Source organism: Trichosurus vulpecula, chromosome 1 (genome assembly GCF_011100635.1).
Source record: "Trichosurus vulpecula isolate mTriVul1 chromosome 1, mTriVul1.pri, whole genome shotgun sequence".
Classification (NCBI taxonomy): domain Eukaryota; kingdom Metazoa; phylum Chordata; class Mammalia; order Diprotodontia; family Phalangeridae; genus Trichosurus; species Trichosurus vulpecula.
The window spans coordinates 116,098,858-116,124,020 of NC_050573.1; the positions used below are offsets into that span (position 1 = coordinate 116,098,858).

At 40.9% G+C, this 25,163-nt stretch overlaps 1 protein-coding gene across 1 annotated transcript in view; it reads left to right on the top strand.

Moving 5' to 3' along the window:
- DERL1 (derlin 1) overlaps nucleotides 1–18,227 on the top strand; it is a 37,804-nt gene extending 19,577 nt beyond the window's left edge. Inside the window, exons 3-8 of the mRNA XM_036762022.1 lie at nucleotides 2,285–2,349; nucleotides 3,538–3,564; nucleotides 4,668–4,763; nucleotides 5,856–5,908; nucleotides 10,472–10,582; nucleotides 16,063–18,227. Of these exons, the coding sequence (XP_036617917.1) occupies nucleotides 2,285–2,349; nucleotides 3,538–3,564; nucleotides 4,668–4,763; nucleotides 5,856–5,908; nucleotides 10,472–10,582; nucleotides 16,063–16,204 (494 nt within the window). The 3' untranslated portion in view covers nucleotides 16,205–18,227. The remainder of the gene's footprint in view (nucleotides 1–2,284; nucleotides 2,350–3,537; nucleotides 3,565–4,667; nucleotides 4,764–5,855; nucleotides 5,909–10,471; nucleotides 10,583–16,062) is intronic.
- The last annotated feature ends 6,936 nt before the right edge of the window (nucleotides 18,228–25,163 follow it).

A 25,163-nucleotide genomic window follows, 5' to 3' on the forward strand; every position in this document is an offset into this window, starting at 1 on the left:
AAGGTGCTCAGTATGTGTGGGTGCTTGCTTATTTATGAAGCTTCTGATTTGAGTGGGAAATTGCAATTTGAGGCTTGTTCATTTGCAAGTTTTAATTCACTCAGGTAACTAAAAGTTCAGTTTATTTAGTTTGCGTGATAGGAATTATAAGACTGAAAGCCATTTTGAAGGCATACAGCCTTCATTCAGAAATCGAATTGGAATTTCACTCAGGTTCATCGCTGTGAGCCCTTAACAATACATTAAGCTCTTCTCAGTGTTGCTGCAGTGTGGGGCAGAAACAAAGGAACTTGGAGGAGACTGATGGTGTAGTTTATGTACTTCTTTCTAGACTGACCTGTGTTTTGCTTGGGAGTGTAGATTTCCTTCTGGTTTTCTTTTCAGCCTCCTTAAAGATGCCTTGTGACCAAGAATACTCTAGTTCACTTCTTGATTTACTAACTGTGTGACCCTGGGGAAGTCAGTTAGCTACATTGAGCCTCAGTTTCCTCACCTGTAAAATAGTTAGTAATAGCAGCACCTGCCCTTACAGGGGATGTTATAAGAATCAAACTGTGGTAACATATAGGGAGAGCTTCGCAAACCTTAAAGTGCTGTATAAATGTCATTATTATTATTACTGTGACTAATCAAATTTAGTTCAACTCAGATATCTTAATTATTTGCTGTATGTTAGGTCCTGTGCTAGGACAAGTCAACTTTTCCAGCAGACACACCTCCCTGTAGAAGGAAGGGCAAGGAGGGGGCAAGCTCTTTACTTGTTCTGTTGGGCCTTGACCACCATCTTTAATGTGGGGGGGAGGAGCTGTACACCTGGGCGGTGCTGCTTTTTCTGTGAGATGGCAGTACAGGCTTGGGTGACCTAGGCCTAGAAATCTGAGAGTCTCAGGCTTTGTCTTGTTTCTGACATTAATTTGCTGTGTGATGTTGGGCAAATCTCTTCCGCTCTTTGGTTCTTGATTCTTCTATAAAATGGGGATGACACCTCCTCTCCCTACATCAGAGAGATTTTCTAAAACTCAGTATACTTCCAGAATGCAAAATACCATAGACATGACTATAGATGTTTGAAAAGGTGATTGACATCTGGAACATTTTAACTCCATATTACATGTTTTCACTAATATGGTTCTTTTCATTAGGGAATATTTTGCAAATAACAGAGTTTGCATAGTACATGGATTTTGAAGAGTCAGTGAATGATTTTTTGGAGCTGAGGAATCTAGGGTACTAAACTCACAGAATTTTTAAGAAATATTTTATTGTTTACCCTCAGACCTGTTCTTTCCCCTTCTGTCTTACTCTGCTTGACATGTCATCCCCCCTTCTCCTTCTCTATAAAATTTTTAGGTACACAATTCTGCTGTAAAAGGAAGACCAACTTGCCTTTAGGTTCATATGTTGCCCCACTTACAATGGAATGACCGTAGCCCATGCCATGCTGCTTTTAATATGTGGCCGTTAGCTTTTTGTTATACTCTTGCATGCTGTCTGCTATAGGCAGAGGGCCTGGAGTCAAGCTCTGACTGTCATTACTAGCTCTGTGATTGTGGCTGAGTCATTGAACTCTGATTCTCAGTTTTCCAATCTATAAAATGTACACAATGTTTCCATTTAACACACAGGATTGTCTTGAGGAGCAAATGAGACATTGTACATGAAAATGCTTTGTAAACTATAGGTATTATGTAAATATAGGTGTTGATAATCGTATGTCATAGAATTTTAGAGAAAGTTGGGACTGTATAGTCACTAATCCAGCCTCTTAAAATAACAGATGATTTTAGGTGCAGAGTAGTCAAGTGACTTGCCTGAGATCATATGCAAATAAATGGTAAAGCTTTGACAAGAACCCAGACCTTGTGGGCTTTGTCCAGGGCAACTTCTTCAATGCTTGCTGCTTGCCCTTACCTCTCATCCCTACAGTCCCCCTCACACTTAGAGTGTGATTATCCGTAGAGACCTTTGGATTTGATCCCAGGGCAGTACATCAAAAGCATATTGGAATTCACATGGGAAACCAGAGCTGACTTCATTTGAGTGACTTTAGTTTGGGGGCTTATTATATATCTGGGTCGTTTAAATGTCAGAAAAGCTTGTTTTGAGTTAGCTCTTCATCATTTTATTCAGCAGTCTCCACCCTCCACCCCCAATGAAATTGTGTTTTTCAGCATTATTTTTGTTCCCTTGTTTATTTTGGAAATGTGCTATTTTATTTATTTAACTTTTTGCCACAGGACATATCTTGATCAGGAAATCTGAACTTGTTTATTTTTGTTTTCAGGGGCTTTTGATGGAAGGCCAGCAGACTATATGTTCATGCTCCTTTTTAACTGGGTTTGCATCGTTGTATCCTTCTGCTCATCGTTACTTTCCATATGAATGAGCCTCTCCTTTTAGTGTTTTAAAAATCTGAACAAGATTTCATCAAACCCTGCACATTGTTGGTCTCTTTGCTGGCTAGCTAATCCAGCCTCCTCTTAAAAGCTACCCCAGGGTTAAGAAGAGCTGTGATGCTTTTTCTCACTATTTCTTTTGTGAGACTTTTCGCATTTTTGTGTGGGTTTCATTCCTCTTCTTGCTTCCTGTTCTTTGTGTTCTCATGTGTGACAGCTTGTTGACTACAGAAAGAAGAGATGCAGTACCTTAAGGGAGCTTTGAAAACTGGTTATCCTGGAAATTTAGTCTCAAATCAGCCTAAACCCTTTTGTCACTACATTGTTTCCCTCGCCTTTAGGTGCTCCGTGGTAATTGAGCCCCCCCTTCCAATAAAGAACCTGTCTCTGTAAAAGGACAGCATGGAGTCCAGTTTGCTCTTTGCAGCAACAGAATTGTCAGCAGGCTGGGCCCTCCATCTTCTGAGTCCTTATGACAGGCGGTGAGAGCAGCAGAAGGAAGGAACTCAGTGGTTCAGATCCTGTGCAGAGTTGGTGAGGCTGGCAGCAAGAAAAATTGCCTTTGGGCTTTTAAACTTCCATTTTCAGCTTGGAAGAGAGCCAGTAAATAGGGCCCTGTTGGGTCTTTTCTCCCTTCTTTTTGGAAACTTGTTTTCTGACTGTAATCACACTTTGAGGTCCAGTAAATGAGCACAGCCCCAAGGAGCACTGGCAATCCCTATCCAGAGGGAAGAGCACTTGTCTTCTCTGCCTGAGAGAGGAATACTGAAACTCTTAGAGGGCAAAGGCTAGGCAGATTTGTACAAAAAAGCAATTAATTTCTGCTCTTGCTAGTTTCTTAATGGCATCTATTTTAAAATGTGAAGAGTCACCACAAACTATGGCAGCATATAGTGTGTATTGGACATTTTGAGCAAATTGAACTATGGAAACTGTTTTCACTTCTTAATTTTATTGTCATGCTTCAGAGCAATGTCTTGGACTAGATAAGCCCTGAGCATAAAATCTCCAACCCAGATTCTATGAAGGAAAACCTTTTATTGAAAAAACATCACCACCACCCATCACCAAAAACCAGTAACCAAATCAGATTTGATTATGCACATTTCCTGTTGAATTTTCTTTAACTTTACAAACTAAGATCACTGGTTTAATAATGGACATGCAGGTAAGTACCTCCATTAAAAATACATACTGAGTTGCAAAGATTTTCAATATATTTACTGCTTTATCAGAAGAATTGCTCGTGTGTTGCATGTATGTGCTATGGTGTTTTAAAATATTAATATTTTATTCAGAATAAGTTTTTTTGCATGAGAAAATTGGTGATATTTAAACCAGTGCTTTGGGGACTTATTTGCCTGTCTTTTGCATTGTATTGTCTTTAACTCTCCCTTAAGATAATGGACATGATGCTACTTAGATGCCTTTCAAATGGGGGGGGAGTATAGAATTTTGGAAAAAGCATATGTCCATTTTCTTCTTTATCTTAATGCATGATTTGTGTGTTTGTTAGAGTTTCCCAGCTGTGAGTTTCAGATCCCTGCCCCCTCCTCTCCCCTTCCTCTTTTGCTCTCACTCCCCATGAGTTCTTGTCCAATAAAATGTACGTTGGACTGATTTATGTGTATTGCCTAATCCATCTCAAAGTGGGTAGGTAGGTTGTGTTGCCTCTGACCTTTACTTGCCTGGTGGAATTGATCCATCCATTTCAAGATTTCAGTTTTTTCCCCCACAAGTAGTAGTAGTAGTAGTAGTTATACTGTGTTTTAGTTACTGCACCTTTCATTTTTCCCTTTTGGTCAGGCTTATGGCTATTTGATTATCTCCTATTTGTCCTGTATATATCTTGCTTGTACATAGTTTTCATGTCTCCTTCATTAGACTGGGAACTTCTGGAAAGCAGGGACTGGTTTTTTTCTCCCTTTCTTTGTATTCCCAGCACTTAGCACAGTGCCTGGCACGTAGTAGGTGCATAATAAATATGTAATTGATTGACTGATGATCAGGTGAAGATCATGGCTTGCATAGCCTAGATATAAAACCCACTAAATTTGGATCATGCTCTTTTTCCCCCTCCCATTCCAGCTTAGGGGTATATGTTCCCTCATTTTCCTTTTTATATCCACCATAAATAGTACCACATTTGAGGTGCTTGGTTATCTTATCAAGTTAAGTTCTAGCCAGATAGGCACTAGAAAAAGTCAAGAACTAGCCGGCTTTCTGGGTGAGTCTCTTCACTTAGCCTTACATGTGTGATTTGTTTTGCAGTTGCTGATGATTCCTTTGATCATGTCAGTACTCTATGTCTGGGCCCAGCTGAACAGAGAAATGATTGTATCATTTTGGTTTGGAACACGATTTAAGGTACATTCCCCAAAGTAGGAATTCATCTTCCTTCACCCCTCTGAATGGAGGGCTCAGCCTTCTTTTCTTCAGCTCCAAGATCCAGTTTCTGGCTCTTCCAGAAGAGGTCACTGCAGAGCAATATACTACAGGCAACTCCAGGGGCTGAGTTTTTATTTATTTAGTCTACTTAAAAAGACTAACCTTGTCTGAACTCCTGTGCTATTTTAATATGGGTAACACCTGTTGAAGCAAAAGGTGGTGGGTGCTTTACCTCACAAAAAGGTCAATTTGTCTGAAGGCAGGCGAGTTTTTTCTTGTTGAAGTCAAGTAGGAGGAAATGCTTCATTATTTAAAATCCTATTTTTGAGCTTTTCCCGTTTCCTGTTCTCATTTCATCTGAGTACAGTTGTGTGAGTTTCAGACCTACCCTTAGGATGAATTATTGGAATGGGTGCACTTTTGTTTCTCCTCAGTTATATGAAAACATTCAAGCTGCCTTGTTTTCTACAATTGAAGAAACTGGAGACCAGAGTTGCTAAATGCCCTGCCCGAGTTTGTGTAGCTAGTTCATGGTAGAAATGGTTTGTTTTAGGCCAGTGAACAGCGTCTCCATTGACAAGTACAAAGCGTACTGTAAACAACACCTACAAGACAAGAGATGAAGGGGACCTTCCAAAATGAGACAGTGTGGGCCAGTAAAGTGTCACACTGGGACTTTGATCCCAGCTCCTTTGGCTTCCTATATGTAGGGACAGGATGAGTCACTTCACTGTGCTGATGTGCAAGCAGCAGTAATGTCTGCCCCTAGTCCCTGCCTCACAGGCAGCTTATGTAATGAACAAATGAAAGGTGCTCTTTGGACTTTATTTTACTTCCTTTCTCCTCAATTAGAAGCAACCACAATAACAAAGCACAACCATGAGGTTTAAAAGTCACATATATACCATGTATGTATATGATCTTGCCCATATATGGTCTTACTTTCTCTTATGTGAAGAGTTTAGAAGTGATTGTGGTGCTCACAGAGGGTTTTGTAGAGTTCCTTTCCTGCTTGTCATGACTTGATGAGGTGCTAGCCTAATATTCATCTGTTTGTATATTTCTTTCTAGGCCTGTTACTTGCCTTGGGTCATTCTTGTATTCAACTACATTATTGGAGGATCGTAAGTATTATTATATTTTGTTTCTTTGGGAACTTAATAATCTTTTCTCTCCTTTATTCTCCCTTCAGTCTTTTGAAATAATAAAATAGAGAACACTAGTTTGGAATGTTATGCTATCCACGTGAACAAATAACTACATTGCACCAATGTAACATAATTCTGTTCCTTATTGTTGCAGCTTATTGAATCCCAGGGGACTAAGGACTTAGCTTATGAAATGGTTTCTATTTTGATAATTCATTATTGTTGGATAGCACATTTTAGTCATGGTAGAAAGTGTCATTGACCTTTTTCTTTATGCAGCGTTTCTTCATGTATTTATTTTTCAGATTGAGTGGGTGAATATCCAAAATTGCGTATGGATTGACTGTCCCTCAGGGATTTAATCTTTAAATATTCTAACTAGAATGATTCATTTTATCCTCAATAATCTTGAAATACTTAGGAAACTCTTATGTTGCGATCATTCCACCGGTCACAGAAGTGCAAGTTTTTGTCTAGGTAGAATTTGTCATCTGAAGTGGAAATAATTTTTAAAGTACAGGAAAGTTCTGTCAGAGTTTGCCTATGAGGCCAAATTTCAGAGTCCTTCTATTTGAATGTACTTTTGTTTTCCTGTGTGATAGTCTGGATTTATGCCAAACATTATTTAGGTGTGGAGTGGCGAGACAGACTTAGGAAGACATTTGATCCAATGGGGATAAAAATGTTACTCAGTTAAAATTTAATAAAGTGTGTAAGTAGAGGTGGAAATAGTGTTCAACATTCAGTAATCATTTATTAAGCTCTTAGTACTGCCAGGCACTGGTGATAAAAAGACAAAAAGGAAATAATCCCTGCCCCTCAAGAAGCTTTACATTCTAAGAATTCTTTATTTCTATGAAGTGTCATCTGGTTTTGAATGACTCTAGTAGGCAGGATGTCAGTTCTCTCATCTAATACATTGTTAGGCTTATCTCTGCTGAATACTAGTGAACTGAGAAAGTTAATCATATAAACAGTTTGTGCACAGAGAACCTGGGAAAAGCAAACTGTTCTTCCAATACAAATTGATAAAACAGGAGAGAAGAACCCCATTTGATGAATAGCTACCTAGGGATTGTTGTGGTTATTGCCTGACTGCACGATAAACTTTAAAATAGAGAGTTTAGGTCTGGCTGCCGGGGGAGAGAAGAGGGTTGGTGACCTTTATAATATTAAATAATAGAGATTTCTAAATGTAGGGTTTGGAAGAGCTGGAAAGGGAAAATATTTTGTATAGGGATGCCCAGTGGAGGTCAAACTTCCTTTTGCAAATGTAGTTATGGTGCTTAATCATCCATTAAATTAATGTTTTAGTGAATAAACTGCAAGTAGGACTTCCTGCCAACCTGGCCTACCTTTCCTACTACCCTTTTCTTTTTGGCAAAGTTGGGATCATAATGGTAGTTGGAAACCATCTGGTATGAATTCTCTTTCTTCCCTAATTCCATATTTCAGATGCCCTTGACATCCCCTATTCGCTCCATCTTTTCTATGATTTCCTAAGAGGTAGACTTTCTTCTTGCCAAGTCTAACCTCTCTTTTTGGGTCCTTCAGCCCAACCCCTCCTTTGGGTGTTTAAAAATAAAACCAAACTTTCACTTGATTCAGCTCTCCCCTCAAGCTACCATTCTATATCTCAACTTCTTTTCAAACTCCTAGATAAAGCAGTTTGCCTTAAGTTCCTTTACATTCCTATCTCCCATTCACTTTCCAGCCCTTTGCAGTCTGGCTTTCAGTCCTCCTTCTTGACTAAAGCCAGCTCCAGATCTGTGATGCGATGAAAATGATCTCTTCCCGGCTCCCAAGGGTATTTCAGTCATTAAATCCAGCGTCCTTTGCTCAGTATTCACCCTTGATCTCTTCAGTGTCCAGCACAGTTGACTACCACCCTCTCTTCCTAGGTAGTCTCTTTCCCCTGGGTTTTCATGACACAGCTCTGCCTTAGTTCTTTTCCTACCTGTCTGATTAGTTCTTCTTAGTCTTCTTTGCTGGATCATCATCATCATTATCCATGTTCTGTCCCATCAAAGGGTATACCACTCCTGGGCTCTGTTCTGGGCCCTCCTCTCTTCTTTATATTCTCTTTGTTGAAGATCTCAACAGCTCCCATGGAAATCATTCATCAGCTCTGTGCAGATGGTTCTGAAATCTTATTTCTCCTGAGTTTTTAGTCCTATATTACCAATTGTCTGCTAGACAAATCCCAGAGAGTCCAAAGGATGTCTCAGATGCAGCATGTCCAAAGTGGAACTCATCTGTGCCCCTTCTTTTCCTTAGTATCCTGTTCCTGTTGACTGTACTTGTCATCTTTCTTGTCACCTAGGTTTGCAACCTAGGGATCATCTTAAGTTTTTCCTTCTTCACATTCCCCATTTCGTGTTTTATATGACTACATATGTATAATCAATATCAATACTTACCTCCTCAAGGATGGGGGAGGGGCAGGAAGGAGGGAGAGAGTTTGGAATACAATTTTTAAAAGTGATTGTTGAAATTTTTGAATGTAATTGGAAATACTTAACAGTATAAATAAAAATATTTTAAAAAAGAAAAGAAATAATGAACAACTTAAATTTAAAAAAAAAATCCTTTCAAACCAAACAAATAAAAAAATGTTCCCCATTTCCAACCTGTTGACTCCAACTCCACAACATTTCTCATCCAACTCCTTACATCTACCCATTATCCTTATTCAGGTTTTTGTAGTGTCTTGTCTAGACTTTTGAAATAGTCTCCTAATTGACCTCTTCTCCCTGCTTCCAGTCTCTTTCTCCTCCTATTCATACTCTACATAGTGGCCATATTGATAGGCCTAAAGCTCAAATATAAGCATGTACTCCCTTGCTCCTCACACTTCAGTGGCTTCCTCTTGCTTTTAGGATAAGATAGTCTTTTGTTTGGGATTTGTAAACCTTCACAGTTTGACTCCAATTTGCATTTCTAGACTGATTACACATTATTTCTTTCTCTTTCCCTTCCCCTCTCCCTCCTACTCTGCCCCACCATGGTCTAGCCAAATGGAGTGACTTTTGATGTTGCCTTTACACAACATTCCATCTCATCTTTGTGCCTTGGCATAGGCTGCCTTGTGCCTGGAAATCTGTACCTCCTAGGTCCTTTTCAAGGCTTTGTTCAGGTGACAATTTCTACACAAAGCCATTCTTACCTACTTCCCTACCCTTTGCCTTTTATTTACTTTTTATGTATTTTGTACTTTTTCATCTGTGTGATGAGGGTTAGAGATACAGGTACCTCAAGACTGGAATTCCCAGGGAGGGGCCATCTGGAATGAATTCACAGGCTCAAGCATTCTTTAAGCCAAGGTGGCAAAGATTTATTGTTACGCTTTTCAGCAGAGGGTACAGTTAAAATTTATATAGGTTAAACTAGTAAAACATGTACTAAGTATGCTAACTAGGCAATTCAGGGCAGGATTAGGGAGTGGTTAAGGAGTGCGCTTTTTGTATCTACTGCGCAGGTATTTTACCCAGAGTTCGCTGGGAAATAGCCCAAAGGGGAGCTACATGGAGGTATGGTTTTAGGCCTGAAACGTCACTAAGTCAACTAATGGTCAGGGCTGACTGAGAAGTGCCCAGGCTGCCACCCATCAATGTCTAGTTAAACAAGATAAACAAAGGGAGTATACATATATCTAAGCCTAGGATACACATGGTGGGTCAGTGAGTAGTAAATGTCTTTATGACCCAGTATGTAGCCAGTCCAAGCTAATAAATTCAATAGGTGCAGCAGGCTGCTGTATCAGGAAGAGAGATAAATGTTTTGCTCTAGGGTATGCTGTTCTGCTTTGCTAGAGCATACTGTCCCCAGGCTGGAGAGACACTGCTAGGGACAGTGTTTTGAGGCTAGGGGGAAATGTGATCTTGAAATTGGGGTCCAAGCACAGGCACCCAAACACCCCATCATGTGTACCTGCTGTTCTTCTCAATAGAGTGTAAGCTTCTTGAAGTCAGGGTCTATTTCCACTTTGGCCAGCAAAGTATTTGGCACAGAGTATGAACCGAAGTGAATAGTTGGGACTAATGGCCTTGGAAGAGTTTCAGATAACAGGCTTCTACAGGGCTAAATTTTCACTGCCCATCACTGATGTTCCTCATGGGAGCATAGGCTATTAAAATTCTTATGGAGTCCCTGGGGCTTGATCACTGCATGAGCCACAGTGTAGGACGTTGTTGCCGATACCTCATGGGAGCACAGTTGATAGGGTACTGGCCTTGGAGTCAGGAAGACCTGCAGTCAGATCCTGCCTCAGACACTAAACTAGCTCTGATCCTGGGCAGGTCATAGCCTCTCCCAGCCTCAGTTTCCTTTTCTGTAGAGTGGGAGTAATAATAACACTTAACCTCACAGGGTTGTTGGGAGCATCAAATGAGAGAATGTATATAAAATGCTTTTTAAACTGTAAAGCATTATCTAAATGTTAGCTGTCTTGTTGTCGTCCTCCTCATCATCATCGTAGAGATTCAAAGCCTTTTGTTGTTTGCAAAATTCCTGTAGAATAATGTGACTTTTATTTTTCAGGGTTATCAACGAGCTGATAGGAAATCTTGTGGGACATCTATATTACTTCTTAATGTTCAAATACCCAATGGATTTGGGAGGAAGAACTTTTCTGTCTACACCTCAGTGTCTGTGAGTGGTTTGCTTTTTTTCCATTTTAATTGTTACCACCTATCTTTCACCAATCCTGCCAGCTTCTCTGTGAGCTAAATACGGTAGGAATTGACTTCACATTGAGAGAAGAAATCTGAGGCAGAGACAGTAAATTACTTTAGAAGGATCACAGGGTTAGTGGGAAGCCAAGTGTAATTAAGGACAGGCCTCTCAGTTCCTAAGCTACTCCTCTGATCCTTCCATAGGTCTGTAAATGGCTAGCTAGACCACTGGCCCATGAAACACTTCCCACAGAAGCTGGGGAAAATACCCCCTGTCCAACAAAGTGACTGAATTTAGGGGTAGCTCCCCTAGACAGAGGGTTTGCACCATCTGTGTTTTACTCCATATTTACATAATACCATGGAGTCTTAGATGTCCACAACTCGATAGCAATCATCTAGTCCTGTCCCACCTTCAGTTTACAAATAAGGAGCCTGCAGCTAGAAGAGTTTGAGCAATTTGCCTGATGTCACAGAGTTAATGGGTTACAGAGATGGTTTGCTTGATTCTCATTCCAACATTGTGTCCACTCTAAGTTTGTTGAATACCTGCCATTTGGAGTAACACTTACTGTTTGGACATCAGGGTGGGTTGCTATTAACGACTAAATTTCTTCAGGCCACCAGCTTCTGACTTGGCTTTTTACCCCCATTTCTAAACACTTGAGGTAGTGATTGGCCCAGCAAAGTAAATTACATTAAGCATAGAAAAGGTACCATCTCTTAAGATGTAGGGAGTATCCAGAAGTACATCCCTAACACCTTTCTCTCCCCGTGATACCATACCTAACTTTTACTGTAGAAATCACTTTAGAGACGGGTTGAGAGTCTGATTGAGACAGTACTTTACTGTACTTCAGGTTTATTGTGACTTATGGAGGTTAAGTGCTTGATAGTAGGAGGCACATGGAATTTGTTTGAATTTAAACTAATCCCTCTTTTCCTAATTTATTTGTGTTGAAAAATATATTTTATTTTCTAAATGCTAACTAGAGAATGAACTTTCAATATTCACCCTGTTTGTAAGGACTGCCTCTGTTGTGAATCCTTGAAGGGGAATATTGTCAGGTAATTCTGGCGGTCAGGCCGTGGGGGAGAAGGCAGTGCTACCCTAGACCAGGTTGAATCCAGGAACGGACCTAAAGGAACACTAAATCTGATTAGTAGCATCTCCCTTTAGGCATGGAGGGGAATAGAGAGGTCAGAACCCTAAAGGTAAGAATCCAGGATAAAGGGAAGTGGTCGAGTGTGAAGAAGGAATTATTTTTTTTAACCTATGCCCAAAAAAAACCCCTTTCTAACTTGAGCTCTTTAGCTATATGTCATTTATATGCCCCAATTCTCACAGTTTTAGCAGGAACAAATGATAACAACAAAATCATTTAGTACAAGGGGGTTTCTGAAAGGCCCAGGTAGGATCTGTGGTAGGATGTCGAGGTCCCCATAGGGATGGAAACGTACTGATGGCCTCATTGTGCCCCTCTTCTTCTTGCTCTAAAATCCTGATAGTTAGTTGATCCTGAAGCATTTATTAAGGGCTTATATGCCAGGAACCATGCTAAGCCCTGGGAATACATATTGGTGGTTTCTTCCTGAACAGTTATTTTCGTAGAGTTTGGGAAGGCCCCAGTTCATGCTCAAGGGAAGTGCGTGGCTGCGTTTGGAATTGGAGGACCTTGGTTTAAGTCATGGCTCTGATACTTTATCTACCCATATAACCTTGGGCAAGTGCGTCACTTGTGAGCTCAGTTTCCTCATCTGTCAAATGAAGGGCTCGGATTGAAAGGGACTCTTTAAGTTCTGCTCCATTTCTCAGTCTTTGTTCTTGTGAGCTCTCCCATGATTCTAGTTGACAAGAAAGGAGACAAAAAAAATCCTCATAAATTCAGTCATAAGAATGGGGAAGGAGTCAGAGGACCTTACTTGTGATCTTGACTCTGCTCTTCTATTGGACAAATCCATTAACCTCTCTGTGCCTAAATGTTTAAAGGGGGGAAGTGAGAGGGTTGGGCCCAGGGGTTCAAAAAGTCTAATCCAGTGATTTCCTTGTGAGCATCTGAGGAAAGAAGCAAGAGCAAAACAATAGGTCATCCACAGAGCCATCTGGATGCTCAGGCCTGGCTGGCAGTCGTGTCTGATCTCACGTCTGAAACACAAAAATGTTTTGAAATCCTAACAACTTGTGTCTAGATTGTGCTTTTTACTTTTTAAACCGTTTTCTCACCCTGTCAGTTTGGCCGATTTGCTGTCCTGACTCCACAACTGACAAGAGAGGGAGAGCCCTGACAGTTTAGGAAAAGCCTTGGCTGCGTTGTTTGTGGTCAGGAGAAGAGTATAGAGGTTGGAGGCTAGAGAGAGGCACAAAAGGGACTTAGTTCTCTTTTGAACTCTGTTGCTTCTAGTCTCTGGACACAATGACAAACCTGCTTTCTAAATGATCATAGGGCGCACCAGCCAAATAACAGATTTTCATCTCTGGTTGCACAAGATAATTGTATTAACAAGATCAGCTGCAGTTTGATTTGCCTCCTTTGGAAAAAGCAGGTAGCTTCTTCTCCCTCCCCACCTGCCCCCTCCCAGCCTCCATAGATCCCGGGGCAATGAATGCAACAGTATGTGTTAGATCTGTGATTTGTAGTGCACAGAGGTAGACAGTTCTGTGATTTCTAACGGCACCACAGCCCCTGTTTTCTTCTGAAGCTTCTCGGCTGATGGAAGCCTTTCTGCTGAATTTTGTAAGATGATCACATTACAAAATGTAACTTAAAATATGTTCATTGCAAAAGCAATAACTGCTTCAAAATTACCATAAATTTTTGTTGATTATGTATAATTGGGTGTCTTTTTATACTAATTACTTGCATTTAATTTCCCCGTAATATGTTTGAGCAGTGGAAACAGCTTCAGTATTGTCTTACAGCAGCAAAGCAAAATTGCCCTTAGTGTGGTGTCTTTTTTTGTATGAATATTGTTATGTTAGAGCCAGTCATCATAATGTTGAATAAGAGGCTTTGAAAATGTACTTTAATTTAATACTCAACATTTATTTGTTTGAAGGGGGGGAAATATCAGTGTTAGAACACTAAGATGTGGCAGTGTTTTTGGCATTCCATTTTAAAATGGAGTCCCAGAGGGGTAATGTTAGATATGCTCCTTTAGTTACTTTTCTCTGATGAAGAGTGATTCATTGTGCTTCTCAAGAAAGAAAACAGTGCAATGAGAGGTGATATTCATGTCAGGAGAAATAAAATCATAGGTTTCATTTCTAAGACTGAGAATGGTTATCACCAGAATCAAGAGAGAAGAGGTTTCAGAGGCTGTCTAGTCCAGCCTGTACCTCTTTATGACATTTCTGACCTGGAAAAACCTCAGGTGAAGGGGCAGCCATATACCTCCCTGGGCTACTTTTGGACAGTTTTAATCATTAGGAGGTTCTTCCTGTCTCATATATTGCTCTTGGTGCTGCCTTCTGGGGCCACATACAACAAAGTTAATCCTTCCACATGAGAGCCCTTCAGCCACATGAAGACAGTTATCATGACCTCTCCTTGTACCAAGTCGTATCTTCTCCAGGCTGAACATCCCCAGTAGGCATTTGCTAGTTTGTCAATGTATTTCTTAAATGTGGTACCCAGAACCGATTATGGTTTTCTAGATGTGTGCTGACCACTGTATGAAGTAGTTAGTTGTATCTGTCCTACCACCTCCCCCGTTGTGGATGCTGTGCCTCTTTCTCAGTGCTTCCTGAGATCACATTAGCAAAAAAGGCTGGCATATTGCAGTATTGACTTATTTTGAATTTGCAGTTCCCTGAAACCCCCAGGTATTCTTCAGAGGAACTACTGTTTAGTGATATTTCCCTGTTCTTTACTGGTTTAGTTGGTTTTTTGAGCCTAAGTATAGTGTATGTTTATCACTGTTGACTTTTTTCATCATAGATTTGGCTCAGTGGTCTTGGTTTGTGGACACCTGTTTTTGACAGCCACCCATGATGTTAGATGTCCTTCTCCCTTTTGTGCCACCTGCACCTTTGATAGGGATGCCATCGGAGTGATGGGAATGTTGAATAGCATGGGGTCCACCAGAATTCCCATGGGCACTCTACTTGAGACTTCTGAGCAAGTCAATGTCACTCCTTTCATGATTACTCTTTAGGTTCAGTTATGCAACCAGAATCTACCGTATGGTCATTTAACTCCCGCCATTTCTCCAAACTGTCCGTAAGAAGATCATGATTTATCAGCCAATCCATACACGTACTCATTCGGTACTTTTCAACCATCGTGCTGGATTCAAATCAGGAATTATTTATTGAGTGCTGATTAAGTGGCCATGTTAGATAAAGAAAAGTAGGGGTAAAGGTCTTCAGGGAACCTGTCCTTTTGTTGTCGGGGAGACAAACCATATATGAAGCCACAGGAGAGCAACGTAAGATCAGCCGGTAATAAGAACCAGATTGTGTGTGCCAGATAACAATAATTGCAATAGGAGTTCGGAGAGAAGGGAATGCTCAGGGTGGGCTAGAGTAATTGGTGAAAGCTTTGTCGTGGAGGGACTGGCTTTGGAGCTAGGCCTTCAGGAATGGGGAGGATTTGGCAGAGGAGAGGGCTCCTGGGGGCTGTAGCCTTTGCTGTAGCACAGTTAAGTTAGATTCCACTCAGGATATGGCTCTATACATTTAATAGCTTTTTAATTAAGCAGTGTCCCTGTAGCTTGAAGCTGCTTCAGCTCTCTGCTTTGTCTCCCCCCCTCCAAACCTTGAAAATGCATTTTGAACATATTAGTGCAAATATAAGCACACTTATACAGCTGTTTTCTCACTATCCTGGGCTGGAAAAGGCAAGAAATGACTTTCTAGTACAGCAGCTTCTCAACTGAGAAGTGGCAGACCTGTTCTGAAATCAATGCTCAGGGATGATTTAAACCTCATCATTTACTCTCTTGGTTTCTATTTTATTTTGTATGCACAGTAAACATTTAGTTAGTGTAGAGCACTGTGCTTGGTGGAAAGGTCCAGTGAGGTCTGCCCGCTTGTGGAGGGCTCAGGATGTCAGGCAGATGCATTGGAACTCCACTCCGTAGGCATTAGGAAGCACTGGCAGATTTTTGTGCATCTCTAAAGTAGGGCTAAAGACTGCAGTATGAAGGGAGATAAAAAAAAATTAGGATTCTTTTTGTCTGCAGTGATGTAGTTGAAGTTTATTAAAACCCTTCCCTAAATCCAGTGGTAATATGCTCCCTAGTACTTAATTGGGAAAGAGGCTGCTGTGGAAATATTTGTGAGGAAAATGCTACATAAGTATGAGTTATTATTTTTATGTTCTGAAACTGAGGAATGCTTACCCAGTAAGAATCTATCTTTTAGAGGTGTGATTTTAAGGCTTCAGTTATGTGATAATTCATCTCTCTTTTTCCCCCTTTCTCCCTCCTCTTCTCCCCCTTCCTTCCCTGTTCCAGGTACCGCTGGCTTCCTAGTAGGAGAGGAAATGTCTCTGGATTTGGTGTTCCGCCTGCGAGCATGCGGCGAGCTGCAGAACATCAGCTTGGTGGAGGAGGTCGGCACAACTGGGGCCAGGGGTTCCGACTGGGAGATCAGTGAAAAACTCAGCGGTGTTCAGCAAACAGTGATCCTGGGCAATTCAGGATACTTCCTGGTGTGGGTTGTGCTTAAGACTTGTGTTTTACCTAATGCTGGTGGATCTGGCCCGTGCAGAATGTCCTTTTTTTTCAGTACAAGACAAATTGTTAAAAGTCCCGAAGAGAAATGTTAAATTTCCCTCCAAATTAGTGATCACGCTCAACTCTTTACTACTCTGAAGAAAGAAACATCAACTCTGCATCTTTCAAAACCAGCTGCAGTTTTTGTGTCTTCTCTTCTCCCTCTCCCTTTTCTGAACAGCGGTCACACTGGCCCAAGTTTGAATAGCTCTGTAGATTTTTGTTTCTGTGGCAATGTAACCAAAACTTTGTCAGAAGACTGATTCTAAGGAAAACCCTCCCACCCCCACTCCTCTCCCCACCCCACCAAAAATGCCATCACCCTTTGAAATTTAGAGAAGGTCGTTTATTTAGTGATGCTGCCTTTATGGTGTGCTCTCCTTCCTTATGATGCGGACTCTTGGGATCGGTTTGAGAGCCAGGAGCTATTGTGCAAGGACAGTTTTCCTTGCCTGTGGTGGCAGAAAGGAGGAGAGGGCATCAAAACTTGAGAAAGAAGATGGGGAGAAGATTGGCCGAGGGCAGAAGAAAAGATGAGGACAGAAGCTGGCTTTGGCCCTGACTCTTAGCATGTCGGGTGTTGGAAGAGGCCCAGCACTGACCCCTCTGCAGGTGTTCCTGCAGAGCTGCAGCCACACCTCACCTGTGACCGTTTGCCACACTTCTCCAGATACTTTTATGTTTCATTTGATGTTTTACTGAGTCATTGAGCTATGCAGATTTGTATTAGGATTAGCAACCTTGTCCATCGTGGATTATGAATGGGAGTGTTGCTTGCCAGATTTCCCCTTTTTAAAAAATGAAACAAAATAAAACATGTGAATTGATCCCAAACTTCGTTATATATTAAAAGTTAAATATTTTAAAGATGAACACAGGAAAGCCCAAATGGATTGCAAATATATTTCGGGTTATCAGGTGTATTTGAATTGTTTCTGTTTTTGTCATTCTCAGACATGAGTGTATGACTTCTGTAAATCAAAACAATTTGGAAATCTTCTTTTTCCTAAGTGGGTTATTTTTTTTCCCTATCAGAGCAAGGTTTGTCACCAAATAAAGCTTTTGAAGCCTACAGTGTTTCACACAGCTAAATGTTTCTTTTTTCAGCATATGCTTTTAGTCTCAAGTCAGCCGACTTTGCTGTGATGTCCTTATACTAGTTCCACAAATTTGAGTCAGGATGAACTAGCTTTAAACATTTCTGTTCCTCAGTCTCATTGTGAAAGAGGCACCATTCTGGGCCCTAGTGACGCATACTGGTTTTCCATACGCAGGCATGTAGAAGGACTGCAAGGATGGTTATGTGTGTTGTTATTCAAGGCTTTGTTGGTGGAAAAATAGTTCCCTTATTTTCAGTACTAAATTTACATCTGCTTTCTTAACACCTGCCTCTCCCCTCCATTTTTATTTATATTTTTAAAAAAGTTAGGCAGAGAGCATCTGAAATTTATTGTCGTATGTGTTCTGCTGTTGGCCGTAAATAAAGTTTACTATACAATTTTAGAAGCCATTATTCCTATTATGTTTTGTCTGTACTACCACTGGTCTTGGGCATCCCTGGAGTAGTCTTTGATACTGGTTCGCTACTTTCTTTTTTAAAATGGAGCCTGATGGTGAGCTAAGCGTCAGCTGTTTAAAGGTCAACTGCAGTGGTTTCTAAAACTTCCCAAGTGATCTGCACTGCACTGATCATAACGTTCTCTCTCTTAAACCCTTCTAAGAAGACATAGTTGATCATTTCGGGATCCCTCGTTATGCTCGAGGCTGGAGTGATCTTACTTAAAGTGCTCCTTAACATGTGTTCAGCTCACTAAAGCCTGTGATGACAGTGGAATCTCTGTGCTTTTCTATAGAGAATATTTCTTTGTGTAATCAAACATTTGTTGGCATAAAGATGATAAATTAAATTTTACAACTTGGAAGGTCTGTATGTCATTGTAAATTTCCTTAAACCTTTTGTACTGTCTGTTTCGTAGTGCCGTTTTCTAGGATGGTGCTCATGAGACTGAAGTCATGGGTTTGAGCCCCGTGGACTCATACCCCATGAGCCGTATTGCTGCAGACCGTACTCCTAGCCTCAGCCTTTTGCAAAGGGGTCCAATAAGGGTTTGTGGATGACTCACTGGCACCCATTCGCACAACTGGATACCAACTCCAAGCACCTTATTGACAGGGAGGCAACAGCCTCACTCTTGTTGATGAATGACAGCTTTTGACAGCACATGCTCAGTAGTATATACAAAACAGTTAAGCAGCATCCAGAGCTTAATAAATTTTGACTGACTGACTAAGGCAGCTGTCTTCCTATGCCTGTCTTGGTTTTTGTGGACAGTGAAGACTGGTTCTTGGCATATAGTGGCTTTCTTTATCACTAGGCATCACATCAGGTTACATACTTTCTATGGTAGTGGTTCTTGGGCATGTTTAGTATGTGGACTAGTGACAGAGTCCTCCCCTCCCCTCAAGTCCCTTTCCAACCTTTTCTCTTGGCTGTGACAAAACAAGCTGACAAAATCCACCAGAATTCATGGAAAAATGAAGTTCTTTTCAGCATGAACCTGGGAGAACTCTTCAGAAGAGACTAAGATTACTTGTACCCCCAGGGGAATTGGGAAAGTGTCAGGAGAGGGACTATTGGAACTAGGTATTACATGATAGCTTTTTGATAGGCTGAGGTTGTGAGCAGGTGAGGGTGTTTGTGGAACATGAGACTTAAATGCATGCATTTTAGACATGCGAGCATAAACATAAATCACCCTTTGAATTTCCTACTATAGACCCCAATATACAGGAGAGCATATTGTCTAAACCAGGGGCGGGGAGCCGGCAACCTCGAGGCCATGTGGCCCTCTTAGGTCATCAAGTGTGGCCCTTTGACTCAGTTCAAACTTAACAAATCATCTTAATAAAAGGGTTCTGTGGAAAGTGGAGTGTTAAAGTGGTAAGCATGGGCAGCTAGGCAGCGCAGTGGGTAGAGCGCCGGTCTTGGAGTCAGGAGGACCTGAGTTCAAATTCGGCCCCAGACGCTTGACACACTAGCTATGTGACCTTGGGCAAGTCACTTAACCCCAGTTGCCCTGCTTTCCCCCTTCCAAAAAAAAAAAAGTAAGCCCAGCTGGAATTCTAATCCTTTTTTCCCAGAATTTTTCATTGACCTAATGGCAGCCAGACCCTCTTGGTATTAGTGAAAGATCACAGCATGGTATTGAGGTTATTATATGGAATGTATCTGTTTTTAGAATGAAAAAGTTCCCATCTCCCTCTGGGCTTGGTTCTTTTCTCTGCACCAGTGAGAGATTCTTGGAAACTTGGTTTTTATTTAGGGTGCTAGACCTGTTGAATTACTGAAAGGAAAGGATTTACTTAGGAGGAGGACCTGAGGGATGTTTGTAGGACCTACCAACAAGACCATGACTTTTAGTCCAAAGACTTGGCTTCATTCCCCTTCTTTGATGCTTAACCATTTGTGTGCCATGTCTCTGGGCCTCATAGTAATGCTCCCTCCCTCATGGGCTGGTGAGGAAAATGTTTTGGCAATTACAATGTTCCCTATAAATGTGAGCTAACTTTCAAGCATGAGACTCTTGAGAGTCTCGTGTTAGGAAGATAAATTGAAGCAGCACAGTAATAGTAATTAAAAACCCATTAAGTCAGACTTAAAGTCACTTGAACAGTAGGAGGCTCTGCGGAGATATTTCCACGTCCAGAAACAACACTGGATTTGGAGCAGAGGAACTGGGTTCAAATCTTGGCCTTGCCCTTAATGCCTGGGTGACCTCAAGAAAGTCGCTTAACCTCTCTTGGCCTCAATTTTGCCTCACCTATCAAAAGGAGGAGGTTGGATTAGCTGAACTGCTAAGATTCCTCCCAGCCTTCAGCCTTCAGATGATGATGTCATAAAGTTGGATTGAAAGATCTCTGTGGTCTTTTTCACCTCAGATTCTATGGTTACTGTCCCTCCTCCTTTGCTCTGATTTGACAATGCAGTTACTATCCAAATGAATATATTTAGAATCACTGACCCTTGTTAATTGCCTTGTTATCTGGATTGCTCTAAATACTTTTAGTTTGCTACTCCCTGCAGGTAGGGCCAAGCTGTGTTTTAATCAGAGCAGTGAAAATAATGTCAGCTGCTATTTTGGGGGGCAGTCAGAATAACTAGAAATGGAAAAGAGCTGTTTAGCAAGTAGGCACTTAGCAAGTTTTACACAGGAGGAGTCGAAAAGTTATGTGATTCTGCTAGGATAAAGCCAAGGCCAAACAGGATAATATTCGAGTCACTTGGCAACTTAGGCCTTTTGCTACCCTTTCAAAAGCTAGTTCACCTCTGTCATGTGACTTGAGAGCTAGAAGGAGCCTCAGAAATCATCTAGGCCAATACCCCTGCCCTGCCATTTTGTTCCTTGACTATCATCCATGTGGGTACTCCTTCCAGTGGTATAGATCAGGGCTGTCCAACCTTAGGTTTTTATTGAAACAATAGACAATATATTTTGATTTGCCATTTTAGTAAGAGCTCTGCGGTAGCTCATTTACTAAAGCATTTATGTAAATTTCTATTCTTGTAGGCAGCCTCATAAATCCAACCGCAGGGCTGCATGCAGCCCCCGGGGCAGCATTTTGGACAGCTCTGGTGTAGATTATACCTTTTCATCCATGCCCTCTTATCTGTTCTTCCATGTATTATCGTATCCATGGTAGGTCTACTGAACTTGTTTTCGGGCATCCTTTGGGTCTATTGTCAGATTGGTATTAGATAGACCACATGGGCTGACCATCAGTGTTCCCTATTCATAAAACATGACTAGCTTGCCTTCCTTTCTGGTCATACGTGTCTATGAGTATATATGCTGTTACACACTATTCTTTGTTATTAGTAATATGCTGCTGCCTGTTTATGTCCAGAACTTCATAAATCAGATCTTTAATCTCTTAAAAGAGTTTGGCCTTCCTAACAGTCCATACAGAGGGAAACCCCCTAACATTTTTTACAAAGAAGTAAACAGAGATCCAGAGACAGAAAATGATGTCTAAGCTTAAACAACTAGTGACTAGCAAAACTGGGGCTGAACCCAGGTCACCTGTTTATCTCTGTCCATGACCTCATGCTGCTCTTTGCAAATAATACCCAGGAGTTAGCATCAAATGCCATCATTCATTGATATTGCTGAAGATAGGTGATAAAGCAAGTACACGTGGTCGAGTTCCTAATCTCATTCAACAGTAATAGGCAACTGACTTTGCCTAAGGATGCTAAAATTTAGAGCACATTGGTTCTCTTTCCTCCCCATCATGGGGCAGTGTCTTCCCTTTCGCCTCTGCCCCTCAAATGCCCTTTTTCCCCCTGGATCCAAAATGACTAGTTTTGGCTCTTCAACTGTAGTACTGGTTGCTTCCTTTACAATTGAAGTTCCATGCACACTTTGTGCAAATATCCTCTTTTGTGTGAATCTGACTTTTTCAGAAGAGTCAAGTATGGCTTACACTTGATTGCCTTTTTAAACTTGATCTGATTCCACATGAAGGTACAGACCTGCAGAGACAGCCTCAGTCCAAGGAGGTTATTAACACTGGGAGTATTGGCTTTCTTAACTTGTCATTTTAAAATACAACATTGGATTGTTTATTTTAAGAAAATGTATCTGCTGGCATTAGCTTTCGTACCAGATTCCCGTTTGTTCCCACAGAATCAAGGGCCAGCCAATTGTTAGTATGTGTTGAAATTTCCAACAGACGTTTTGCAATTACCATTAAAGCAGAGGCATTTGCTGAGAACTTAAGTTTTTAGCACTGGAGTAAGAATATATTTTGGTATGGGATTCTATGGGACCTATGGTTCAGGGGAAAGTATATTGGGCAGGGAGTTGAGGCATGTGTTCTAGTTTTGGTTCTTTCAGCATCTGTGTGCCCATGGGCAGATCATGTAACCTCATTGGAACTCATCTGTAAAATGAAGGTATTAGACTATATGATCTCGGTATAGTGGAGACAGTACTGGACTTGAAATCTCTTTATAAATCCTGCCCCCCCTTCCCCAGCCCTTACTAGTTGTGTGCCCATGGACAAGTCACTTAAACTTTCTGGGCCTGAATAAACATAAAGTGAGGAGGTAGGACTCAGTGGCCTCTAAGATCCCTTTGGGCTCTACAGCCATGATCCTCTGATGTGTGATTCCATCTTGAGCGCCTCTAAAGATAAAACAAGTCCCTGCCTTCTAGGAATTTACCATAAAAAATGTAACATTTACAGGAACAGAAGGTATATGTATGTGTGTATATATGTATGTATATGTACTATCAACTGATCCCTAAGATGAATTGCTGAAATCACTTATATCAACAAGGATTTGGGATAAATCAGTGTAGGAAGGCTTCCTGGGCATAAGTCTGACATAGGCTTTGAAAAAAAAAAGGTAGGAACATGGTTTGCTATTAACAGTGACAACTAGTACTTTATGGTTTACAAAGTGCTTTATATACCTTCTTTGATTCTTACAGAAACCCTGTGAAGTATCTGTCTCCCATTTTACAATCAGTTAAGTATTTCTTAATCATCTACTATGTGTCAGGTACTGAAAGAGTCCCTGCCTTCAAGGAACTTCCCCTCTAATGACAGGTACTGTGTTTTGGCCTTTTTTTGTATCCCTAGTGTTAGCAAAGTACCTGTGACACAGTAAGTGCTTAATGTATGCTTGTTGACTGACTTAACTCATTGATACATACAAAGCAGATATTGGGTAACTTTTTTTTATCACGAGGCATCACTGTCATCAAGTTATATACTTTCTATGCTAGTGGTTCTTGGGCATGTTTAATTTGTGGACTAGTAACAGAGTAAGGTCCCTCCCTCCCCCCAAGTCCCTTTCCAACCTTTTCTCTCGGCTGTGACAAAACAAGCTGACAAAATCCACCAGAATTCACGGAAAAATGAAGTTCTTTTCAGCATGAACCTGGGAGTATGCCTACTTCATAAATGTTGTACCTACTTAATGACCGTTGAGCTCCCATCTGTGAGGCATTGTATGAGACGTGCTTCTTTCTCTGGAGGTCCTTATGGCCATATAGAGCATTAAGACAGGCACACAAATAACCATAAAACAAGGCAGCAAGGATAAGACATGGCAGTGGATGTGGTTGTATAAGATCATTTGTAACCCAGGAAATAGGGAAAGTGTCAGGAGAGGGACTGTTGTGCACAAGGTGATGCTTGGGCAGAGTCTTGAAAGAGGCCAGGAATTACAAAGCCACAGAAATGGAGTCATATGTGAGGAACAGTAAGAGAGCTGTTATGTCTGGGGCATAGGACGTGAGTGACATGTCAGTTAAAATAGGACCAGGTTATAAAGTGCTTTTGCTTTTTAAAATTTTTTTTAATAATTATATTTTCCTCAATTACATGTAAAGACAATTAATATTCATTTTTTAAAAATTTGAGTTCCAAATTCTCTCCCTTCCTCCCCTCTCCCACCAAGATGGTAAGCAGTTTGATAGTTTATACATGTGCAATCATGCAAAACATTTCCATATTAGTCATGTTGAGAAAGAAGACAGAGACTAAAAGAAAAAAAAACAGGAAGAAAATAAAGTAAAATACCGTATGCTTCGATCTGCATTCAGACCCCATCAGTTCTTTCTCTGGAAGTAGATAGCATTCTTCATCATGAGTCCTTTGAGAGTTGTGGATCACTGTATTACTGAGAATAACTGAGTCATCCACAGTTAATCATCATACGATGTTGCTGTTACTGTGTCCATTGTTCTGGTTCTGCTCACTTCACCTTGCATCGGTTCATGTAAGTCCAGGTTTTTCTGAGAGCATCCTGCTTGTCATTTCTTTTAGTACAATAATATTCCATCACATTTATATACCACAACTTGTTCAGCCATTCCCCAATTGATGGACATTCCCTCAATTTTCAGTTCTTTGCCACCACAGAGTTGCTATAAATATTTTGTGCATATAAGTCTTTTTCCTCTTAGTTTTCATCTCGGGGATGCAGTGGTATTGCTGGGTGAAAGGGTACACACAGTTTTATAGCTCTTTGGGCATAGTTTCAAATTGCTCTCCAGAATGGTTGGATCAATTCACAACTCCACCAATAGTGCATTAGTGTCCCAATTTTTCCACATCCCCTCCAACATTTATCATTTTCCTCACCTCAGAGGTGAAGAGCTTTAAGTGTCTTAAAGAATAGTTAATCTGATCCTAGAGATAATAGGAAACCACTGGAGTTTATTGAGTAGGGGGGAAGGGATATGGTCATATCTATTCTTCGGGAAAATCATTGGCAGCTTTGTGAAAGGTGGATTGGATGGGAGAGCCAGGCAAGGAGATCAGTTAGAATGAATCTGAATTAGGGATGATTATGGATTGAGAGAATTGAATAGATGTGAGAGGTATGGAAAAAGAAGTAAGATCTGGCAACTAATTGAATATGGAAGGTGAGAGAGGTGAGGAGTTAAGAATGATGTCGCCAACTTGGATGACTGGAAGGATAGTGGTGCTTTTAACAAAAATAGGGAAGTTTGGAGATGGTGTGGGTTTTGGGGAAAAGATAAGGGATTACACTGGAGCAAATGGAAACTCCAACTCTGGTTTTGATTGCATGAGAAATATAAAGGTTAAGGGATTTGCACATCTTTATTTAGCATGTGTGAGACCCCATAAAATTAGAAGATTTAGACTTAAAAGGGAAATTAGATAGTTCAGCTTCCTCAAAGGAAGAAACTGAGCAGGCAAGTGACTTGTTCAAAGTAATAATAATAGCTCACATTTACGTGGCACCTACTATGTGCCAGGCATTGTGCCAAGTGCTTTACAAATATCTCACTGCATTCTCA